A 25,389-nucleotide genomic window follows, 5' to 3' on the forward strand; every position below is an offset into this window, starting at 1 on the left:
TTATGGGAAGGAATTGCTTCTCTGCTCTTACCCACTATTTAGCTTAGCCCCAGAAGAGAGCAGGTAATTTCCTGCAATGAAAATCTCATGGCTGTACACTTCAGAAAAAAAAAAAAACCCAAACCAAACAGTATTTTGAACACACAGAGCATTTTATGTCTTCACGGCCTAATACAATAGTGAGTCATCTTTGTAAAACATTAAGTTGTGTTCTACTGCTGGTAGAAACCATAAAACTGGTTTACCTTAAGGCCATATAGAGGATCAGTGGCAGCAGGGGAGCACAGAACCAGGATTCCTACTCCCTGTCCTCCCCTCGAGCTATCTCTGCAGTCATTTTATGCAGACAGGTTGCGAGTGCGTAGCAGCAGGCAGCAATTAATCTCTCTTCCTCTTTCAACACCTTCCTGTACTGATTTCAAAGGCATCTATTGTTGCAGCTCCTACCTCACAAGGGCATTTATTTTGTTCTCATTCAGCATGTGCTTTTCCACTTAATTTTAAAGGATTGAGATTTTTATTCCTAATGGCTGCAAAATATTGCATATAAGGATTTCATTTATCATTGTCAAACCTGGAATATATGAACAGCACCAGCAATATTTAAATGTACTTTTTTTCCATCTTCCACATTCACCTTCAAAAAGGATTTATCTGGTATTTTCATTTACTTTTCAAAGAATATTTTTCCTGCCAGTCAGAAGAACAAAGTTAGATATCTGGGGAAGCATTTGCATCCTGACAAGAGCAGCTAAAAAGTTTCTGTTTACAAACTGATCTCTAGAAGACCTAATCCATAAAACTGAGCTACGCTCTCTTTTAATATATTTTAAAGGGACAAAGAGAATTAATTTACTTCACCTGGGGAGAACTTCTACAAATGTCCCCTTATTATTTTTACTCAACTGAACACAGGTTTAAGTCAAAGCCATTTCCTTGACCTTGCTAAATGATGTGACAGATAAAACAAGCAAGCAAACAAACAAACAAACCCACAAAAACCAAACCAACCAACCAACCAACCAAACAAACAAAAGGGAGTCTTTTAAGAACAATTTAGCTCTCCTCATTTATATAGCTCAATTAATTTAAAACATTGCTTATGCTATAGGCACAATCTCCAGATACACAGAGGTAATATTAGAGCCTATATCACATTTATTATGAGTTCTGATGTTCTGTGAAGAAGCTTAAGGTTAGTGGTGCATGTACTATATGTGATGTGTATTTAGAAGAGTAGTACTACAATCTTGCTTAGCTGAATATTCACAGCATTTGGTTACACAGGATGTCATCATACAGTGTGTATTCGTATAAAAAAAACACTGGAATAGAGTCTGACATTAGTAGGCTTGAACTGCATGGACACTTAGCCAAATGTCCACACCTCCATGCTAAAGACTGGTCTATGGGAGAGGCCATGTGTTATATCGCTACATAAACTACAAATTTAAAATAATAATAAAATAATAAATAATGATTAAAGTATTTTTAATATGTTGTCATTGGGAAAGCCTTCACTGATTGGCAGATAGCCCTGCTTAGAATGACTTGTTGAGTTTCATCAGCAGGCAAAACAAATAAAGCCCTAAGTGATAATGCCACAGGCAGCACATGAACTTAGAAGGGACTCACAGCCTGCTGACTCTGGCATTATGCTTGGAAAAGACTCTTGGCCTCTTTTTTTACGAGGACTGAACTTAAGCTGACAGTACAAGCCATATTTCTGGCTTTATTTAGCAGCAAAATGTTGTATACTTGATCCATTCTGCTTTATCATCTGCTGCATTTGGTTTCTATAAACCTAAGCATTTCAAACAAAATTCTGTATTTTCTGTCTATTAAGATGAAAGCAGATGGAAACAGGCAACAGGCTGGTTAACACTACTGTTTTCTTCCCTGAAAAAGACAAAGAAGGACAGTTAATTTCGAGCAAAGTATTTGGAGGGCATGCTACCCTCCCAATTACTCTGCTCCCCAGAAGGGGACTTTCAGGCATTGTTTCATTAGATGAATTGCCTGTTTACTGTGAAACTCTTCAGGAGAACACAATATGTACAGTTCAGGATGCCTCTTCCTGTTTTCAATTCATGAGCCCCAGTCCTGGGTACTTGGCTCAGCTGGAGAGCTGTCCCACACAGCAAGCCTGCTTCCCTAATAGGATTACTGACCTGATCCCTCTCTCCACAGGGCTGCCAGTCTGGAAATTTGACACACAGCCTCAGAACTCAATTTGTTATTTAATAAGTTTATGATTAGCCAATCTGCTGATTAAGCTTTCATTAATCAGGTTGGCAGGAATTCTGTTTCAGAGGGATAGTGGCCTCTATTTCCTTGGAGTAGGGTTGGAGAGCCCTTGTATTCTGCACGCCCTGACACTTCTCTTTACTGCAAAAGCTGCCAGCTGCCTGGGTGACAGGCAGAGTTTGTCTAGGGCAGCTGGAGACTTCATAAGTTCAGTTTCAAAGGGCCTGGCCTGTCATTTTGGTATTTTGATTGGTGTGGGTGGGTCACCTCAGAGAGGAGTGGGAACCCCTTTCCTCTTTTTCTTTAATGAGAATTTAGAGAAAGCTCTGTGAAATGGCTTAATCTCTGACTTTGTTCTGTGGTTTATGCTCTGATGCATGGAGCTCAGTGGATGCTGCAACCTGCTCCCTGTAGGGTGCCTTGGCTGAGACAGCAGAGTTGTCACCTTCCTCCTCCTGACTGGCCCCTGCTTTGGTAGAGGAATCAGAATTGGGCTCAGGGATTATTCCCAAACTATCATAAATTATTACATCTTTTCCCATCCACAAGGGATCCTATGTCTCCATTCTTAGACAGCACTTGTATCTGCTGGCGTTAGACAGCAAAGAATGGCAAAGCAGATGGCAATCGAGTTATTTCATGCTCCTTAATGTTACAGGTGCAGGGCTGAGGATTTGGCAGCTGCCTTCTCCTTACACCTCTCAAACGGTTTGGTGACAAAACACAGCCATGCTTCTAAATGGCAGAGGGAAACAGAACTGGCCATAGAATACTCATGTCCCTGCTGAAATCCCTGAGAAAGAGGCTTGAAAGACAAGATGAAAGACAAAGTTCTGGGTGTAGCTGCTTTAAGAACTGCAGGAGAGGAAGTAGGGCTGGGGGATGACAGAGGCCACCTTTACTGCAGAGCCCTGCAGCTGGAAATCAGACATGTGCACTGCTGAGCTGAAGTCTCAGTCAAAGGAGTGGCAGTTCCAGTGGCAAAGAGAGCTCAAAGTGGCTCAGGGAAAGCCTGACTCATGCTGAAGAAAGCAGTGATGTGCTGGGAAAGATGATGCCAATTTTTAACACAGATCTCCAACATCATGAGTTTATGTCATTGTTAAGTATTTTAATGCTGATGTATTTCATGCTTTTGTTACCCTTTTTCAGTAGGGTAGTGGTGCTCAGAAGAGGTTTGTTGCCACAAGCTTCCAGTGCTGGTGTGTCCCTTCAGGGCTGAGGTTATGGCACTGCCAGCCCAGCCCTGCTTGCTACCAGACCACAGGCAGTCCCAAAGGAGAAAGGATGGGTGCTAAAGCACTGCTGACCTGAGCAAGGTTTAATGCCACATTTGGGGGGCTGTAAAGGCAAAGGGGAGGCAGGTGTTACCAAGACTGAATGGGAGTCTCTTTCTCTTATGCCACATACTACTGATCTTGCAAAGACTCATGCCTTTTGATTGGCAAATGCGCCCACCTCCTTCAAACAGCTGGCAGGGGAGGTTCCTGATTCTGCCTCCCAGCTGCCTGCTCTCAACAGCGTAGCACTAAATGAGAGTGCTGGCAATGCTGCAGCTGCCATGTCCCTGCTATCTGACCCTCTCTCCTAAATGAACCACTGAGGCAGAAATTCTGGCAGACCAACATTTTTACCTCCCTCCCAAATCACCAGCTGTATGCACTGAAGGAAGGAAAAAAATCCCAGCACAGATTTGCTTATCAAAAGACCATAAGCTAAGGATTTTCTAAAGTATTTCTAAAAGAAAATGCAAAAGCAACGCAAGAATTATCATAATTTTTGTGCCCCTTGCATGCCTGGGTCAGGTATGTGTTGGGCCACAGTGAGCACATGTTCAACTTCACTTGGCACATTTGAGAGCTAAAATTGCCAACAGTATACAAACATAAGGTTTATTGTTGTACAGCTATCTGTTTGGCTGCCTGACTGGAGCTGTGGCAAGATGAAAGGAACAGGACAGTTATAAGAGTAGAAGAAAAGAGGAGAGAAACAGCCTGAGGGTGTCAGCAAGCAAGGCTTTATTGCAGTAGAGCTAAGGGGCTAAGAATGTGTATAGAAGACACAGTTGCTTGCCTGAGGAAATTAAGACAAAAGGAAGACTGTGCACAAGGACTATAGGCAGCTAGAATTGTGGGTGTTTCAGTTACAGAAAGTTCCTTTTAATTACAACTTCAGTTTGAATTATCTTTCAATAATTAAGATATACAACACTAACTTCTGTACACAAAGAGACCTAAGCACAGTGAAAGTTGGTTTAATTTAATGATGAAAAAGGGTCAAGATATATAAAGGACTTTTTAAGGGTCAGGGACCTTATTAGGGACTTTATAAGGAATTACCTGCCTCCTCTTCAGTCAGGTTGTGCTACTGGGTGGACAGACAAAAGTGAAGGGGAGATGACAGTGGGAAGATCCTGGCTGGTTGCCGATGGAGCAGGCAGAATGTGCAAGGAACAAAATTCTGCAGACTCCAATGTAAAGCAAAAGGCATGACAGCAGGGAGGTATAATATCAAGGCATGCAGAGATTTCAGACAGTCTTTGCAAAGATACAAGCTTGCTCTGTGTTTCTTTTTGCTACGCATTCTTGTAAAAAAATCTAGTTTTCCTTTAATAATATGATCTGAATCAAGAACACAGATTTCCATTGTCAATCAACTGCATGCAGATTAACATCACCAACTGTTGACTTTTTTTGCCTGATTATTTTTCTCCACACAAGCATCAGGAACTTTTAGGTCATACTGTATCTCAAATTACCTGGGGACAGAAAACAAAGGTGTCAGGTTTATCTGTGAAGAGACATCAGAAACTTACTCTCAATTGGGATGTCTGCAGAAGGGATTGGGAATGAGGCACTGGGTCTCCTGAGGCAAGAAGTTCAAGCAAGTGCAGGGAGGATGCAAGAGCTGCGGTGTGCAGACACACACACATGTAGTGACTCAAGTCTGGAATTTCTTTCTCTCACACTGTGCTGGAGCCTGGTTTTTGCCAAGACCCAGACAGAAACAGCATTAACAATCAGCTTTCTGGACAGTCTGTCCACCTCACTGATGCTGGCACCGTCACTGCTGAAAAAGGAAAAGCTGTGAGCAGAGGGAAAGCAGGGCAAAAAATATTCTCTGCTTTCAACAGAGGAAGCCCCTGCTTTGAGGTTTCCAATAGCTGCATTTGTGAGGTGAATAGAAGAGCAATGCCAGGCTTCAGGAAATAAAACCCCTTTAACTTCTCTTCAGCAAAGATATGGAGGAAGTTCAGGTATTGACGGCCTTGTCCTTTCTAGGCATGGCACTCAAGTCAGTATCTGGGGGCACTGGCATCTGAAGAACTGTTTTTAACAGAGCTTCTCCTTGGGTAGTGTGTGCATTGGGAGAACGAGAGTAAGTATCATTTTCTGATCACTCAATAAACAATCCAGCAAAGCCACTGACCAAGGAGACATGTCCTAACTTGGAGCTCATAGGGATAAAAATGAGGACAAACAGAACAAGAACTCAAACTAGCAATTTTCTATCTCCTGCATCTGTTCCCTGGGCACCTGAAGTCATATTGACTCAGCCTGATGACAGAAACAAGGCTTCTTCCTGACAGATCTCCAGGGTCCACTAAGATAAAAAGGAAAGCAAGCTGCATCTCCTGCTCTGACCACACTATGACAAAGCTGTCAGAACAGCTCTGACAGTATCACACCTGCAGCAATGTCTAGTGAAAAAGCCACAGAGAGCCACTGCTCTTCCACATCTCTCTGGAGAGAACTGTACTGGAAACCAAAGCCAGAAATAATTTTCTTCTGTGAATTTCATCGATTTTGTGCTTAAAAGCAGTGAACTGGTATAAACAAGACTTCCAACAAAGTGTCCCTGCTTTGTCTGTTCTGGAGAGGGTGCTTTGCAATGGCAAATTCCAGTAACATGGAGAGATAAACTTCGGGGTAAAATCTAACTCTTTGCTCACTGGAAAGGCCTCGGTGCTGGGGAAAGTGACTGCTTTTTGTACTTTACTTGCAGTGTTAAATGCACTCTGTTTACTTTGGCTGACATTGTCTAAACTCGTACTTAGGATTTACTGCTGACTTCATAACATGATCATATGAAACAGACCTCATAAAGGTCAACCAAGATCTAACAAGGAGATGGGGATGTGAAGGAAAAGTGAAAGAGAAGAGCACAAGTCAATGCTTGGGTAGATGGTGCCCAGGGAGCCCTTTCTGGAAGCCTCTGGGGACCACCTGAAAACAATTCAGTGACTTCAACACTGCTGGACCAGCAGAGGAATCTGCATGTAGCAGACCCCAGAAGTTTTGAATAACTGTCCTGAATAATCGTTTTTTTCAGAAATATCTATTTACAAATCACGTACTCCTGAGTTTTCATTTTTAGGACCTGAAATGTCCTCTCCTTAATTTTTCACAATTCTGTGATCCTGCCTCTAGATTATAGAGCTGATCTGTGAGGTCTGACAAGTTACTCTTTTGCTGCATTCTGCCTTTGAAAAGTTTTAGTATTGTTCTGTAACCTTGTTAGATGTTTGTTCGAACTATCAGATTTGTTCTAAACTCTCGGATTGTGAGGGAGTATTTATTTTTTCTGGACATCAGTTTGCTGCAGACCAGCATTCACTTTCTCCCAAGGCAACCTCTACACATTTAACAGTCTTGAACATCTGCCCACTGCCTCCACTCCTGCCCTAAAATCTTCATAAGAGATCAAAACAGTGTTTTTCACATTAAAATAGTCAAGCTCACTCTCAGGATGGATTTAAGTCTTCTTTGACTTAATTCAAATCCATTCCCTCATTCTACAGGAAAAAAAGCAAAAATTCATAAAGGAAAAAATGCGGGATGGGATGACTCATTTGCTTTTGTTTTCTTCTGTGTTTTCTTACATTTTTTGTGGCTTGCAGCAGATAGGTATCTGTGTGATAACCAGCCTCTGGGTCATGATCTCTTTCTGCAAATCCCCTTAAAAATCCAAATCACAGATGAAAACAATCCCTTTGCCAATTTAAGAGAGAAGTGCCTTTACCAAAGGCTAGTTGAGACATGACCAACACCAAGAAGAGCTCAAATTGGTCTGAGAAATGGAGGTGTTGCACAACCACCTTGGTAGCTTCTTGATTGTCACCTCACACAAACACATGCACAAACACTTTAATTTGATTCTGCTGTAGTTACACTGTTAGTGCCCTGTGCTAACGCCCCAGTGTTTTGCTAGGATACAGTAGGTAGAAGAAATCAGCTGCTTGCTCATATTACAAAATCATTCAGCATTGAGGAAGGCAAATTAGAAAACACATCTGTAAAAGAACAAATCTCCCTGTCTCTGCACTGCAGTCAGTAAGAGACACAAGCAAAAGAGAAAATGAGTTTTAATATGTTTTTAAATTCAATCAAGAAGGTTTGGTGGATTAAAGAAAAAAAAAGAAAAAACAGTAATTAAAACTTAAAAAGAAGAACATTTATGATGGAATGAAAATCAAGCAGCAATTTGGTTTTTCTTGTTTACCAGGGGACATATCAGAGGACTGCTTTATACCAGTTCATGCAAGTCACCTAAGTCTACCTCTACAAATCCAGCTGTGGCTCTTCTGGGAATCCAGAAGTATAACTAGATTTTTTTTTCTTTTTTTGTATTTTGTAATGAGCAGAAGCTATAGGACATCTTAAAAAAGCAACCTAGAGTCCTAAACAGAAACAGGATCACAGGATTACTTCAGCTAGAAGGGACCTCAGGAGCTTTCTAGTCCAGCTCAAAGCAGCATCAGCTATGGGATCAGACTGGGCTGCTCAGAGCTTTATTCAGTCAGATTTTCAAAGCCATCAGGGGTGGAGATGACATGATCTCCCCAGGAAACATTTTGCATGCTTGATTGTCCTCATGGCGAAAAAGGATTTCACCATGTGCGGTGAGAAGAGCAGCAGGCTGGGAATGAAGTACCCACTGATGCTACAGGTCATTTATTGCCAGCTCAGGCATGTTGCTATCATTACTCAGTAGCACTGAGGAAGTTTCACATGAAGCTTTTCCTTAGAACTCCAAGGATTATCCTGGTCACGTCCCATCTGATGGTTATAACCAGGTAAATGCAGACAACTGGCACTGAGTTTGCTCCCTTTAGCCCTGCCCTTTTCCTGTTCTCTATCTGCCCTGCTTTGAAGCAGAGGAGATTATAGCCTAGTTCTAGGTCAGATGAATGTGCTACAGAGGGTTCAATTCACTTTGTCAACAAGACCCAGAGCAGCCACAGCCTTCTCTAATCATGACTGATTTCCAGGGACATGGGAATTCCCCAGTACTAAGGAATGTTTAATTGCAGATAGAAAGAAGAATATTGCCAACAAAGGAGCTAAGATCTCCTTTCATTGATCACCCCCTTCCAATGAAGGATAGGAAACCCCCCAAAAAAGGAATCCAAAGTCAAATTCAAAGACTATTGTGTATCTTAGCTTTTCTGCACACAGGCATATGTGAGTCATCTACATGAGCTTGGAGGAACTAAAAACTTGACATCTGTCTGCATAGAAATAATTATGCCAAAGTTTTGCTTTCACATTTGCTTCAACCCCTGCCCCATGGATCAGAGGCTGCAAAAAACACTTCAACCAGAGAGCTGAAGCATTCAGGCAGAAAAAGAAACTGAACTTGAGTCTTTCATGTTCTGACTGAAAGTCAGTAGCTAAAAAAGGCATAGCTCCTTTGGGATTTGAGTCTCCCGAATGTTTTATGGTCAAAACTACTTTGTGAATTAGACATGAATTTGTGAAGAATTTTGGAACCATCAGTTATATTTTCTTTTAGTAAACTTTAAAAAAAAATACTGCTATGATTTACTAGGGAGTCTAAACCCAGGATACTTTTCTTTTAAAAAATGTAAGCAAACCTGAAAATCCAAATTTTAAAGGCAGCCTCCGTCATGCAATCAAACTGCCCATGCTTGACAGCATCACTTTAAATATTTTGTATGCTTGCCCTGTTCAAGACACACTTTTAGCAGTGTCATTTATTACATCAAACACAGTCTCTCAGATGAACTTATACAAAGTACAATTGCCTCACTTGTACTCTTCATCAGTTCTCCCTATTTTCTAGTCCTAGAACCAGTATTTAAAATTAACTAGTAATTAATTAATAGGAAATTTTTCCCTTTATTTGAAAAACAGCTCTTACTTTCACTGCTGGGTAGTGGTGGTGGACAGAGAGGGGCTGTTTTCTGGCACTGGTGTGACTTGGGAGCTGAGTTGCAGCAAATGGGTTGCCAGCAGCCCACAGCTCTGAAACACCTGGTGTGATTAAACCTTCTTCTCACAGCCAGTTCACAGTTTACTCATGGCAGAAAGCAGTTTAAAACTCATGAGCTTCTGTCTAGTGAGCTGGACAGAACTCCATCATTCCTTCAGAACACATTAACACCTGCTGACTTGATTGTACCCATTTCACAGCTGTGATCAAAAAAAGAGGGTGTGTGGGTAGTTTGGAAAAAGTGGAGATTGCCTTCCATTTAGAGCAGAAGGCAGAAAAGAAATCAAAATTATAGCAAAAAATGAGATGGTTTTGGGTTTACAGTAGAGTCATCTAAAAGCCTCATAGAGGATTTATTTTATTGTGCTATAAACTGTGTTACTTTATGAAACAAAAGGTTGGAAATTCAAAAAGGCTTAGGCTGAATCCATTCAAGCTCCTTTCATCGCAAGCAGCAAGTGGGATAAAAAAGACAGAGATTTAAGGAAAAAAACCATTTGGTCAGAGTTCACAGGTGAAAGGGACATGAACAAGAAGGCAGCAGTCACTGAGGAAAACGGCTCAGCTGTGCAGTCTCTAAATGCAAGGATGGATGATTTCACTGATACAGAAAGTAGAAGGAAGCCTGGAAGAGGAGCAGTTTGCAAAGCACTGTGGAGGGAACAGGAGTCTACTACTAGTAGGAGGCAGACACAAAGAGATCACAATGGTTACACAGGCTGGATGTGAATCTTTGACAAAGACTTGGATCTATCTGCCAAGAATGTACATGTTACCCCTCCTTTCCACTTGTAACTGGACCTGGAGAAAGCATATTGTCTATGGGGCATGTTTTCCTATAGATCAGTTTAGAAAAATGGTTTGGACAATGCTCAAACATTTTATAATTTGATCAACAATTTCTGCTTTTCCTTCTGGAAGACGTTTCAAAAAGGAGACCACAGCTATTTTACACAGTACCAGGCTTCAAAGTCCCATTTCCATGAGTGATGCAGAGAGGCATACCCTCAGCAGAAGCTTTTCTGCCATGATGCAGGCAGCACTTAGAGCTTTTTGAATGACAGTTTTGTTTAATAACTGGAGAAATAGGATCAGACTGTCCAATTACTACTGTGGCTTTTTTCTTAAATAAAATTTTATCTTGATAAATATATGTCATTTGTAAAAATAGGTTTATTTTCCTTCAGGGTGTCCTGTTTTATAGAGCATGACTGCCAAGCAGAACAAAGGAAGATCTGTGCCAAAAGACTGAGGTCTGAAAGAAACAGAGAGGTGCCAAATGACTTTCTACACACGGAACAAGAAGGCAGTGGTCTTTCCTGGAGAGGTCACTGCCTTGTTCCTGCCAGGAGTGAAGTGACTGACAGAGAACAGGCAAAACTCACTTAGTTCCAGTACTCTGAAGGTTCAGAGGCCTTTTCGCACAACTAGTCCCGCTATCCTCACTACAGCTTAAATCCCACTCCTAAAGCTTCTCCATAAAGCAGTGGTGTTGCCTGGTGTAAGAGGCTGAGACACTGACAACAGCTGAAGATGTTGAGCTGCTTCTACCAGTCTGCTAACCTAGGAAACACGTGCCCAGCACAGGCCCCTACTGCTCCATGTCCTGCTTCAACCAGCTCTCCTTCCATGAAGAAATACGGAGTGGTTTCTTCCACGCTGTCTCCTACTTTTGGGAATTGCTCCTCCCTAGACCTATGGACTAAAACTGATGGACATGATGAAATATGTCTGTTGCTGACTGAGTAAAAACTGTACTTGCTGCTGCAAAAAACATTTCTTGTGGCCTATCTCTCTGCCTGCCACATTAGATCTGGGCCTTACAAGTGGTGCTTTGGCTAGACCACTGGCTGGGTCTGGAAAAATGGGACTCTGCTGTGCACAGCTGGATGTAACACAGTCTGCTCTGCCTGGAACAAAGACTGGGGTCACAGAAAAAGGGTTCCTTGGGTGTACCTCTGCTCATGCTCAGGTGAGGTTTGCACCCAGGACCACCATGGTACCCTCACCTAAAAAGGACTCTTCTATTGACAGGACATCCTTGTCTATTCTGCTGTCCTGCTGTGGCTCACCAAAGTTTCTGTGTTTTTCTGAATTCTGAGTCTCCAAAGGATCCTTAAATATCTCAGAGAAGCAACTTGAACTTTTCAGGTTGCTATGAACACATCCTCTGTGCATAAGGGTAGCAGCTAAAAAGGAAGAATTGCAGCGAACTTACTATACCAGGGCATACTTCTTCCCCCTTTGAGAAGTGCATATTATCTCGATTTCATAGAGTTTGATTTGCTGATGGAGCATTTTAGTCCCCACATTCAATAAGCAGACAGCAAACTTTCCCTTTAAGAGCTGAGTGTGGAACACAGAGGAGACAAAGTGGGAGCCCACATCACTTGAAAATCAGAAAAAATTCAATTAATCGTCAAGCACAATTCAAGGCTCATCATTAATAAATCAAATGCATTAAATAAATGCATCACCCAACTGTGGTGGTTTAGCATGAATGTGAAAAGTTTTTTTCTTAAGAAAGTTCTAGCATGGACTGTGATTGACAGCTTGGCTGACGAATAAGAGTGTTTTCTACGCTTGAAAAAAAACCAGTCTTAAATTAAAAGTCTCAAGTGACTCAGCTTTTTCCTTTTCCGGCTGGCAAGGAGCTAACATCACCTCATAAGTCAGAAGTTGGGGCTGGGCCCCCTGGGTAGCCAGAGCTGGCCGTGTCCCCTCTGTCCCCTCTCCCCGGCTCCTCCGATGGGGAGAGGAGGAGGAGGACTGCAGATCGGCAGTGCCGGCCCTGCGCCAGGAGTGACGGCAGTCTCTGCCCGAGCCTCCGGTCTGAAGGAGGAAAGACTTTTTAAAAACTTTTCTCCGGAGCTCCAGGGAGCTGATCCAAGTTAGAGTTGCTTTAAATCTGACCAGCGGTGGAGGAGGTTTCGTCCATCAGCGTTCCTGAGCAGCTCCCTGTCTCCTCTTCCTCCCATCACCTACGGTCTTAAAGTTCCGGGAGTCAGCAGGAGAGGAGGAAAAAAACCTCAGGGAAAGGCATTAACTCTTTTCTCTCCTCCATGGAAGACAAGAGTGATTTAGAATGTAAAGAGACAGCCTTGAGACAAAGTCAGTGAAAGAACTGAGAAAGACTATTGGAAGATGAGATGGAAGAAGTGGACATTTTTGACCAGACTTCTCTAGATGTGAATTATGGGGAAATAGACTATATTGTAATATCTTAATGCTGCTTAGGAGAATGCAAATTCTAGCCAAAGGGTTGTGTGTATTGATATATGTGTACAGGTTTTAATTAAGAATTTTGAGTAGAATATATCCCCGGCTCCTGGGAAAAAACAAGGAAGTGTCTATTTCTTTTGAGATAGAAGTGATTTTAAAGATAGAAGAGAATCCCTGTTTTATACTAGAAAAGCATTCTTAAAACAATACCCCAAACATGCAGAAGCCCATAAACAGCTTGGGAAACTGTTACATGGGTAAGTGCACAGAATCTGCAAAAATTCCGGGCAGTTGCAGATCTGTCTCCTTGAAAGCCACCAAACCTTTTCTTGTGGCGTGTTCTCCATAACTCGAGAGGCTTCTCTCCCAAGGTGATGTAGGATCGTGTTTAAATAGTGGCAATTGAGTGAAAATCGTAATTTTCTCTCTGTGTTGGGTGGGAAAGTGAACAGTTTGAAGGAGAGAGGGGAAGGTGTTTGAATATCTCATTTTTTGTCTCTCTTTTTTTTCTTTAGTGTATGTTAACAAAATCTATCTGTTTTTAATTTTAAGTTGTGCCTGTTTCACCTTTTTCTCCCAAGATCATATCTCCCAGTTAGTAAACAAATTTGGCAAATGTGAAACCACAACATAAATGGTGCATTGGCTGAAAAACTCAAACTAAAACCACAGCACCAACACTGTCTGTAGATGCTGTGGTCTGTTCTGGAACAAATTTACATTAATCACATTAATTATGTTTACATTAACTATACTGGGCTATACTTGCTTCCCTCAACTGCTAGGCAGGAACTCATTTACCTTTGGAGACATCAGAAGGAACCATAGAAATAGTAACACCTTGGCAATTCAGAACTGGGGAAATGTTACACTGTGGTGGAACAGGTGGAACCTACATTTAAGGACACAGAACTTTGAGGAGTTCAGAATATAGTACTACTCCCCTTTTCTGAGTTAATTTTTTTAAAGATACCAACATCTTAGCAGACAGCCTTATCATCTCAGTTGCTGTTAATCTTTTTAATGTCAGGAACAAGCTGTAAATCACGTTTGGGGACCTCTTTCAAATCAGTTCTCTACATGCTTCACAGAAAACAGTGATAGGAATAACATGTACTTGTGTAATGAGACCTCTGAACACACCACAGTGTGGTGCTGCCTGCTGGAGCTAATTAGGCTTTGCTAGACCAGGTACTTTTTACTGTCATCACTACTTCTTTTAATGAGTATTTTTCTCCTTTCTACCAGAGAATCTCAATAATTTGCTTTATTTGGTTTTCCTCACAACCTTCTGAGCTGCTTCTCATGTTTGAGATAACTGACTATGGGGGTCAGACAGAAGAGAACCTGTAATCTGCAGTTCTGGGCTTCTTCAGGCATAAAACTCCCATTCAGACTCTGGATGCTTTGGCCCATTCTCAGTACAAAGTAAAATAATTTTTGCAGAAGAGGACCTTCAGGATTAGCTCTCCTTCCTACACTATCAGACTGTAGGTACCATAAAAATATGGAGCGGCTAAAGGACAGCGAGGTAACCCCCCAAAATTACCCAGTTACATGACAGCTTCCTTCTTCACGACTTTTTACCTGAAGGAGTATTAGCCAAGTGTGATGTGAGCAACACAAGATGTGAGTGAGTGTGAGTCTGGTGGCTTGTGTGGTACCCAGGAATGTATCATGGGAGAGGTGCACATACCACTGTGGAGGGAAAGGCCTGTGAAAGCCTGGGAAAGGCCTGGGAAGCCCTAGTGCAGTGGCATGACAAATCAAGCAAAATTACAGTGATACAAAAAGCCAGATCATTTGGTGAACCTCATGCCACATCATTCCCATATTCATGTGCTCATGTTCCATCCTGTCTGGATCTCTCTGCTGAAATCCAGTGATTGCTTTGTTCCAGTTTGTCTGAATGGCTTTACTCTTTACCCAAGCCTGTCTTAGGCACCTCTTTCTTTCTGCCTCTCTACTTCTCTTCTAACTAATCTGCAATAATATGCCTGTCAGAACTGGTTTTCTGCCTTCATCTTTGCAGCTCTGTCTGCAGACAGCCCTACTAGCCTTAATGTGATGCAGCTGTTCACTCTCTCATCCTTTCCAAAAAGAGCCTGGAAATATCCTTCAGGAAGGATGCTACCATTAATCTACGTATGCCATTTCTCTTATGAATAGAAAGAGTAAAAAAGAGATGAAAAAATGTTTAAATAAATTCCTCCCAAGCTCCATGAGACTTCTGAGTGGTGGGTGTACTTCTGTCTTCATAAAGAAAATCAACAGCAGTGGTGTATTGCTCCTGCTCTCAGACTTCCACCCCACCCTACCTCCTGCACATTGCACAGACTGTGTTCAAGGAAATGAGCGCTCCCAGCGGAGTAAAATGGCTTTTTGCACTTAAGGTAATGATGTCACTTGAGGTCGCCGTGCAAACAGTTATGGATATGAAAATCTGCAGTTCTGTCAACAGAGATGGCACCTGGGGACCTAGCTTAAGAGTTAGAGCCTTTTAATAAAATGTTTCCCTAATTTACCTACAGAGCATCTTCCCAGAAACAACAGCTGCTGTACCTAATTAGCATTAATCACTTTGTTACAGAAGAGCAATTGGGAATAGTACAGTACTTGAAACACTGACAAAACTATATACTAATGGTATTGATCTGTCCGGCTTCTTCAACTTCCCCCTTATTATTCTGTTTTCTGTATGAAAAGCTTCAGAAGTTACAAGTTTTGCAGCAGACTGGGGAGTGATGATGCAGAAAAGGAGCCACAGATGGGAGCAGATACTTTCAGCCTTTCAGCCTACACAAAATGCTTGCTGCCGGCTCTATTTGTGACTGTACTTCCCAGTCCTGCATCTTGACCTAAGGCAAGAGTAATTCTGGAAGGGGATGTCTGAGCACAGCATCCTTTTGGGCAGCACTGGGATAGGTTGCTCTGCTGTGTGCTTTGTGGCTCTTTGATGGAGAGATTTAAGACAAGCTCTGAACACACATCCCACCCCAGGAGAAGGGGTTAAATATCTACACCAATTGAAAGATCAATCTCAGAAGTCACATGCACCTTTTGCAAAGTTTCAGCCAGAAATGCACCAATTTTGTTAAGCTGAACCCTGAGGATTTTGTAGTTCTGACTGATGCTCCTGGTACTCTGCCTCCCTGATCACACAGCAATTCAGTATCTGCCACAAATACACTGCAGCAGACTGGAAGGCAGGAGCCAACAACACAGACATGTCATCAGCCTCTGCCTCCTGAGGAATTATCTCCTCTGTTCACTTCAATCTCCACCAAAATGGGGCAAATTGGTTTTGTCCAACTTAGACACACCAGGGAACACCATTCTCTATGTCCTTGTGATGGTGATTTTGTTGCTGTTTAATCCTACCAGTTCTGCTTGGTCTAAGTGAACAGCATTCCAGTAACTTCCTTGAGGTGTGACTCAGTTTCTCTAGCTCAGACATTCAGTTTTCACATACTTTTATGGTCCCTTTGAGGAACCTTTCAAAAACAATGCATTATTCCCCAACTAGTCCAATGAGAGGAGGTGCTTACATCTAAGGCCACAGCCACCTTGGAAGGCTGAAGGCTGCTGTGAATGTCTCTGCCTCTCTACCATGTGTTCATCTGCAGAGAGGCATGCGGGACATTTACTGCCAGCCTCCTGGTGCGGTGGATGTGCTGATGAAGATGCCTCTGCCAAAATCTCTCATCTCACCTGTTGCTTATTTTAAAGCACTCCAACCAATTTCCACATTACCCATTCTGTTTTAACACAAACTAATGTCATGACTGCTAAGATAGAGAGACACAGACTGTCTGTGTAGGGATTTCATACCAGGGAAGGGAAATTAAAAATGCAAGACAGAAAAGCAGATGGCATAAGCTTCATTAAAATAATATCTTGTCTCTTGGGAATGCTAGGGGGATCTGTTGCCTTCCAATGGATGTGTTGCCCTGAGATTTACACTTGGGGATTATTCTGTTCCTCGCTCTCTCCTTATCATAACTCTGTATGTTTTCAAAAGGCTTGTGGTATGTGCTCCATCTGGATATGGCTCCTAATAAGGATGTGCTGGAGACATCTCCTAAGCACTAATGTACACCCAGCCCCCAACCTGTGCTGTCAGGAGTCGAGAAGAGAAGAGAAGAGAAGAGAAGAGAAGAGAAGAGAAGAGAAGAGAAGAGAAGAGAAGAGAAGAGAAGAGAAGAGAAGAGAAGAGAAGAGAAGAGAAGAGAGAAGAGAAGAGAAGAGAAGAGAAGAGAAGAGAAGAGAAGAGAAGAGAAGAGAAGAGAAGAGAAGAGTAGGAGTGCTAGAAATATGACAAATACATAATTAATATGGATACAGTATCAACATGGGTTTAAAATTATGAACTGCGTGAACTGAGAGATCTTCTTTCCCTTTGGTGTGATGTGCTTTTTTGATGTGGCCTTAGCATCAAGCACTGTTCTATTTATGAACCAGGTGCAACCTTTGGGAAGTGACTAGAAATACAAGACACCAGCAAAGTTTTTCCTGTATCTAACTGACACCCTTCAAGCAAACATGTAGCCAAACGTATTTATTTAGAGGGCAAGAAACAGCCAAGGTAAAGACCACTCAAGCAGCAGAATAAATCTGCGAGCAGTATTTGCAGTTTTCATGCTCTTGCTGTCACACTTCAATCACTGCAGTGTCTGGAAGCAAAAGTTGTATTCTTGCTGGGTTGGTATTTAATTGAGCTCACTTGAACCAAGCTTCCAGCAAGCACACACGAGAGATTTATACATGAATCTTCGCAAACTGAAAAATGACATTTATCAACCTTCCATCCGAGCATTTGACATTTGAACAATTGATTATGATTTAACAGTGAAAAATACCACCACCCATATGAAAAACCTGCAATAGGATTAAGCCTCTAGTTGCTACCATCTCCAACAATGGCTCTGCCAGTTAAGCTATTAAATATTTAAGTACCACCTTAACTTTTTCTAGTCTTAAAGAGATTAAAAACAACCCTGACAAGTTTAATGCAGAAGGGACAAAAAGAAATCTAGTCAGAAGAATGAGGGCCAGAGCTGGGAGATGCAGTGATTAAGCTTCCAGAAAATTGCAGAGGCTGGGCAGATTTTCAAAATAAGAGCAGCAGGAGCTGGTGTGGATTAAAGGCATGTTACACTGGCTACAGACAATACTCTTAGTCTCATCTTGCCTCAGATTACCTACGGCTTATCTGGGTATGGCTAAGAGTAGAGAGCTGATCCAAGTGCCACTTGACTAAAGCGAACACTGTTTCCAGAGAGATGTGTTGGAGCAGATTTCTCTCTAGAGACAAGGCAGGAAGATGCTTGTCAGTCTTGCAGGGCAATTCCTCTTCAGCAGGTAGGCTTCACTCACTATTATCTTCATAAGCATACTGTGGTCAGCACTGAGTTCACTTGGCAGAAACACCAGCAGGAAAGGAGGCCTTGACAACAGTGTGCCTCTACCACAAAAATTGTTCAAACACTTCCAGTACCTCCCTTTGACTCTTGATGCCATTCAGCACTGGCTAAATGAAAGAGAATGTTTCCTGTGTGGAAAAGCACAAGTACTGGCAGAAAGGCTAATTGTTCTCCTCTATCTGATTCCTGGAAAAAAGCTGGTAAGTTCTGCAGAAGTGTGACTGTGGCCTATTTTCATGTATTGGTCCATTTCAATAATCAGTAACCTTTCAATCAACTGATGCAGTGTCCTGGGGTGACTTTATGATGCTTGTATCCCCAGCTGTCTGTTCTGTTTGTGTTGGATATCGTCTTCTGTACCTTTAAGACTGGTTCCCAGAGCAAAGGGGGAGAAAGAGAAGCGCCAAACTTGTTTTCAGAAACTGCACTCACCCCTCCACATTCTGCTCCTGGACTGTGCTGTCTGCAGCATGGACAGAGTGGGACAGAGATGTCCTGTGCTTTTAGTTAGTTTTAGCTACCTGAGGCAGAGAAGTTCCCTAGATTGTTTTTTCCCCTTTTTCTTGGAACTGTTTAAGCCTGTCCTAGACTGAAAAACCCAGAAAACACCTGGACCTCACACCTGCAGCCCTCCGGGGCCTTGGAATTTTCCAGTGCTGGAGGAACTGATAGGAGACTGAGTGAGCTGAGCTACACCTGTGGCAAGGACTTTGTCAATTTTGCCATCTCTCTTCAGAGCAGAGAGGTTTTATTGTTTCATATAATTAATTTTTATGTTTGTGTGCACTTTGTTGGTTAAATAAATAGTTTTTTCCACTTCTCTCCAAGGAAATTCTTTCCTGGACCAGTTGGGGGAGGGGCCATTTGGGTTTGCTCTCCAGAGGGACCCTATTTGGAGGTTTTCTCCCAAATTTGCCCTAAACCACGACAAATACATTTACTGGCACCCAACATGTGGCTTGAGGAAGTGGAAAAAACTTGTACTGATTGCATTTTGATTGTGCTTAACTCTGTGTTGGGATAAAGCAGTCAGTAGCCATGTTACTACTTGAATTCATAATGTTTCTTGGGGTGGAGACCTTCCTGTGCTTCTGTTCCAAAGGGGTTTGTTTTAGGTTTTAATACCTTTCTAGTCCTTAGGTTTATTTTTTTTTATCCGGAAATAGCTCCAGTATTGTCCCTAATGTGTAGTTTTTACACTAGAGGGGCACAGATTGCAATAGCTATTGTGCTGGGCTCAGTGATAATGATTTACAGGAAGTTTATAAAGCTACTGGAGTTTGTGCCAGGTATGTTTGGTTTATGGTTTCTTTGTTCTATCCTGTGTCCTAGTTCCAGTGGCATGTTTTGGGGATTTAATAGTAACTGCCCCCAGTTTCTTAGAGGAGGAGTAGGGATGAAGCTTTTCAGCCTTTGCTTTCCCTCTTCTCTTTTGAATCTGTTACATCATTTTTTGAGAATGTTCAGTTTCCCCTGAATGTTAAAGAGACCACATTCCTGCTATTTAATCTGGTAGGCTTCCTCTATATGGTTTGCAGTTGTGTCTAGAATGAGAGCTGAGATGTCCAGAGGGGCTGATGAGACCCCTGACCAAGAAGTAGACTCAGGTGTGGAAAATCCCAAGTGCTGTGGAGAATGGGAGAGAATGAGCCGAACCTTGAAGGAATTTTCTGATCCCCCAGCTTGGGAATTTTCATGTCAACAAATTCAGAACCCAGACGAGGTGGAGAAATATCTGGAAGAGAATGGCTATGATGACTCTAAGGAGAATCACAAGAAACTAAGGGAAGAGACGAAAGAGGGCTTTCTCCAAGCCTCCACAGTACAGATCAGAGGTTCTGGCACCAAACCCAGACAATCTCCCAGACAGAAAGAGAAGGTACACCCCACAAGCTAAGCTGTGGTCCTTCCTGCGTGATTGTGGAGAAAACATGAGGAGATGGGATGGAAAATCTACTGCTGCTCTGGCACGACAGGTGCTTGAATTGGAGATACAGCATTAAACTGAAGTCTGTGAAGAGAGAGTAAAAGTCGTAAGATGGACAAAGATTGAGGAGTTGCCTAGTTTGGGCTGGACTTCCCTTACGAGGCCATGGAGAATGGACTTAAATATCCCTGTAACTTCTAGAATTCTTTTTAGGGGAATGCAAGGTTCTAGTCATAACCATGGACTGATACAGCTGTAATCCAATGGAGAATTTTGAACAGAGGAAGATAAAGAGACAGTCTTTGCCCCCAGAGAAAAGAAGACCTCTGTTTCCTGAGATGAAGATGATTTTGGAGATAGATGAAGAGAACCTTTGTTTTATACTAGAAGACTCATCCTTAAGCTGTACCCTAAATAAGCTGATATGGCCCATGAGTGCAGCTAATGGGAAAGCTGCTAAATGGGAAGGACTTCATGGTTTGCAGAATTCCTGGGGCAGCTGCAGATTCATGACATGGGAGCCACCAGAGAACTGTTTCTTGTGGCGATGTCTTCACAGGATTTCTAAGAGACACTTCTCTTCCTAAGAACTGATGAAAGACTATTCTAAAGTGGTGAAACTGACTGAAAATCACAGGTTTTGTGTCTTTGTGTTGTCAAGTGGGAAAGTGAACAGTTATATGGGGGAGAAGTGTTCTGAAAGTTTCATTTGGATTCTCATTCTTTTCTTTTGGTGTTTGTTAATGAATCTATCTTTTTACCTTTTAAGTTTGAGTCTGCTTTGCTTTTCTTCTAATCCTATCTCACAGCACAAAAAAGGAGTAGATGATTTCAACAAACACTCAAAGCACTACATGTAGTCACCCCTAGTTGATAAATTCCAGGTTACAGAATATTGAGGTTTTCCTGTCTTATTTTTCTCATTTCTATTATTCCAGTTTTCATGGTTTTTTTTTCCCTCTATGTAATTTCTGAGTCTTTATTGTACTTATTCCTCCCTAATATGCTCTACTAATTTTTCTTTGCTGACTCCTGCTTTTCATGTAGAAGTAATTAATGAACATATACATAAAATGACTGTTGGAGAACTCCATTAGTAATGTCCTTTCTTCTGATACTTTCTCCTTCAACATTACTTGATATGTTTTGACTTCCCAAGTTTCTCACTCTACCAAATTTATTCATAATACTGAGATTGGTTAAGGATCTACCTCAAATTACTTTTCCATTCAATTTGTATGACTTGAACTTGTTTACCCTGAATCCAAATCTATTTTCAATGATGTGATCTCCTAGAATGGTCTCATAACTTACCAAAGCCAAGTCTAAAGAAGCAACATTTCATGTCACGTTAGTGAAAATCAGAAAGATATTTTTATTACCTAGAAAGTCAAGAATATTGCAGACTTACCAATAATAGCATCAATTGCTCTCTAACATGTTTCCTGGTGTTAAATTCTCCAAAACAAGTACTGCAGTAGTAATTATCTGTCAAGTAACATTAAAGAACTCTCTTGGCAGTGAAAAAGGATCCTGGTGGCATATGGCATGCTGGCAGTAATAATCTTTTACCAAACTATGAATTGTGCTGTAATTAACACACACTGCTGCTCCCTGCATTTTCCTGAAAAGCAGCCACTGGTTTTAGAGTATTCATGACTTGCATAACCACCTTCAATCAGCTTCAGCAGCATCCTCTCAACGTCACTTGTTCTGATGTGAAGGACAGCCAGGGGACTCCTTCTTGCTCCTACTGGGGAATTTTCCACACTTAGACTCCCATTTTTTGGCAAAAAGCACACTGTTCTTTGGCGTGTCTGTCATCAGGTTCTTGAAGCTGTGTGGCTGAACAGCTGTTAAAGTTTTGGAGGCAGTACAGGCATGTGTGGATTGCCGTTGTAGGCATTAGCCTCGAAAGAAAGCAGTGTCTTGTGGTAACAGGATGATTCTGCTTCCAGAATTAAAAAAAACATTCTCAGAAATAGTGTGAGTATTTGTGTGGGAACCTTCACAGACCTAAAAGTCCTCTATCTCACAGTAATGCAGCTGTCTTTTTCTAGGAGTGTGTCAACTCTCTGATCCTTTCCCTTTTGCTGCAACTATTCTGTCTTCTCTTCTTTCTACAGTCCCTCCATATTATCTTCATTCTTTATCTGGCCAAGCCTTAATTTCAGCTTAATAAAAGGTTTAAAAAAACTGTGCCTTGCTTTTAAGGCATCACTTCCTTTCTTAACCACATCCATGGATACAGGGGCTTTACATGTTTGTAGGTCAGTTCCCTGAATCACAGCAGCAGAATCACTATGATAAAACTGCTCTGTGAGCTGCTTTAGCCTTGCTGGCATGCTCAGCCACATGCATGGACATCTGCATACGGCAAAAGGCTTTGGATTCAGCCTTTTCACTCTCCATCAGCAAAGACTCACCTAATTTCACTTGAAGTGGGGATGGCTTATAATTCATGGCTACAGTCTCTCCCTCTCTTGTATCACAATCTCTGTCCGAAATAGCTGCAGCTGCTGGATCCTGTTAAGAAAGAACAAAAACAAAACAGAATGGTTTAGCTGGTAGTTCTGCAGCTTCTTCTCTGAGTGGCTATTAAACAATTCCACCCTCTTCATACTCAGAGGGAGCAGAGAACATGCTGGTGTTCAGAAGGCTGGAACCCAGGGGCAAAACACAGAACTTTGGAAGCATATTTACTTAAAAGTGTTAAAAGTACCTCTGGAAATGCCAAATTTCAACATCAGGCTTCTGTGATGGATGATACTGGGAATATAATGTGGACAGTGGGTCACTAGTTCAAATTCAGCCTGGGCTGGCAGTAGTCCCAAATAATTTTCACGTGATGATTCCTTGGGGTGTTGTATGAAACATATTTACAGTTTCAAATAATTCCAACTGAACTACTCAACCTTAAAACTAAAAAGTTTGAGACCAAGTCTGTGTGAAAGTCCAGCTTGGAAGGAATGAGAACTATCTGGGTAGGAGCATTCAATTTCTGGTCTCTCTTGGGACCTATTTCATGACTGACAGGAAAGTTCTGTCAGCACAGTACTTTTCATTGTCACTAAAATGTCCCGCCCCGGAAAACCAATCTCCCCAAACACATTCTGCTCCTGCCTACTAGAAGACAACATGTACTGAACTCTATAGTACAGCACATCAAAGAATTTGAGAGTGAAACAAACTACCAACTCAGACAGTTCTACTACTGATAAAAATAACTGAAGTCCTTTCACAGCAAACTGCAAACCTGTTGGAACTCCCTCCACTTATCACCACACTGAAAATTAAAATTGGTTTTCAAACATGTTTTCACTCCCACCTAGAAAACAGAAATTAAATTGAGCATGCACATACCTACAGGTGTATGTAAATTTGAGTACATAATAGGTAGAGCTGCACAGGCAAAGCAAACATTCAGCATTAGGTCCAATAGATAAATAGACAATCACTTGTAAGAAATGGAACAAGGCATCATAAATTAAATACTGGAATACTATTCCAAATTGGCTAATTGATATTGTCTCTGTCTCAGTTTCTATTTTTATTTTGTACACAATTTCATGTAACTGACACCTGTATGCAAAACAGAGTCACTGAGTTTCATTGCAAGGGAACATCACTCTTCACTCTCAGGAAAAAAAAAAAATCAGTTATTGAGCCACTCCTATGCCTGCCTTCTTCCTGCAGTGCACATTAACTCTTTTTAATACACTGCACTTAGGAGATATAATGTGATTTTTGAATTAGGCTCTAGCTTGGTGGAAACTGGTTAAATAACATATGTAGGGTTACAACATTTTATGAAAATCCTGCTCCTTTGCATTACTCAGTAGACTTTGACAGTACTTAAAATGAACAGTGCTAACACAACTTCACATTCAAGGACAACGCTAAACAAAAGGCAATTTCTTCTGCTTTCCTTTAATGCAGTCACTGCTGTACTTTTCCTCTAATATAGCACTAAGTGACTAGTTAAAAAGGTAAGAGCAAGTTGCAAAAACCAGTCTCCAGGAGAACATTTAGGCATAAATCATAGCTCAGTTCATGTGGTATCCTTGGAACATGAATCTGGTCTCAAACATGCCCAGATGAAGGGAATAGATCAGAATCCAAGCTGCAGGAAAGAATCATCATGGTGTGGCCTCTCACCCTTCAGGGGAAGGGAGGACCCAAGATTTATGTATGCTTGTGAACAAAAGGAATGTCTAAAGTCAGAGGATCCACAAAACCTTAAGAAGTTCTGTTAGTAAATGACACACTTGTCATGGAAATTGGTACATTAATCCTTGGCCTCCTATTAAGTACCCAGCAGTGGGTTTAGGATAAAGGAGGGAGGTGAAAGGGAAGGGAGAAGGAGAAAGAGGTGAATTAAAGAGCTGAAGAAGGAAGCAAGGAAGGAAGGAAGGAAGGAAGGAAGGATCAGCAGTGCTGGCTCCATCGCTGATGCAGCTGATGAGGTGTGCAGGGTCCTGGGGTACACACCCACTTGGGTTTTGTGGGGGTACCTTTTTATAGATGAGTTTCCCTGCAGCAGAGGTAAATCTCTCCCTTTCTGTGTCATTTAGTTACTGTGGAAATGGGCTGGAGGCTTCAGGGTATTTGGTATTCTCCATATCCTCCTACAGCCCATGCTTGCTTCTTGATCTCATCCCTATATTTGTGCTGTGTTTATCTCCAGGAGCCAGGGCAAGGATTTTTGTCCCACAAACGTGCTGCTCTGTCTCCATGTGGCCCTTTCTCCAGCCACATTCTGTTCATTCTCCCAGTGTGTTATTGCTAACAGTCCTTGGCTGCTGATACCAACAACCCTTGGCTGGCTCCAAAGCCACTGAGCTATCAGTGTTTGAGATATCCACATGAATTCCTTTATCTTCAGGCTTCTACACATGGGAATAACTAGATAACACAAAGGACATGTCTGTCTGTCAGATATGCTAGAATCTCTCCAAGAGGGGTATCCAAATAGTGCTAAGTGGCACCATTTGAGTCCAAGCTTCCTTGATGAGTATATTTTCTCTGCCAATCTGGGAAAAGGCAGGATACAGTAATTTCTAAGGAATATGACTCCAAGACCTGCATGTTTCTAGTTGCTCCTGAACACAGTAAGCAAGGCTGCAGGAAGGCATAGAAGTAGACATATTATGCAAACTGACATGGTGTGATGGCCACATACTGTCTCTGGTACTGATGCAGTTCAGCAGAGAGTCCACTGAGCTCAAAGCCAGAAGGCCACAGGGCACAGAAGGGGTCTGGTCATGCCTGGACTAGCCCAGGTTCCCATTGTTAAAATCATGCTAAATCATGCTAAATCCAAAGCAGCCCTCG

At 41.9% G+C, this 25,389-nt stretch overlaps 1 protein-coding gene across 3 annotated transcripts in view; it reads right to left on the reverse strand.

The window, feature by feature from the left end:
- Positions 1-25,389, reverse strand: part of FAM219A (family with sequence similarity 219 member A) — a 97,483-nt gene that overhangs the window by 19,663 nt on the left and 52,431 nt on the right. For all 3 annotated transcript variants that reach the window (XM_066339099.1, XM_066339098.1, XM_066339097.1), the window contains exon 2: positions 22,482-22,581. In XM_066339099.1, the coding sequence (XP_066195196.1) occupies positions 22,482-22,581 (100 nt within the window). The remainder of the gene's footprint in view (positions 1-22,481; positions 22,582-25,389) is intronic.

The sequence above is a fragment of the Sylvia atricapilla genome, chromosome Z, assembly GCF_009819655.1.
Source record: "Sylvia atricapilla isolate bSylAtr1 chromosome Z, bSylAtr1.pri, whole genome shotgun sequence".
Taxonomy (NCBI): Eukaryota; Metazoa; Chordata; class Aves; order Passeriformes; family Sylviidae; genus Sylvia; species Sylvia atricapilla.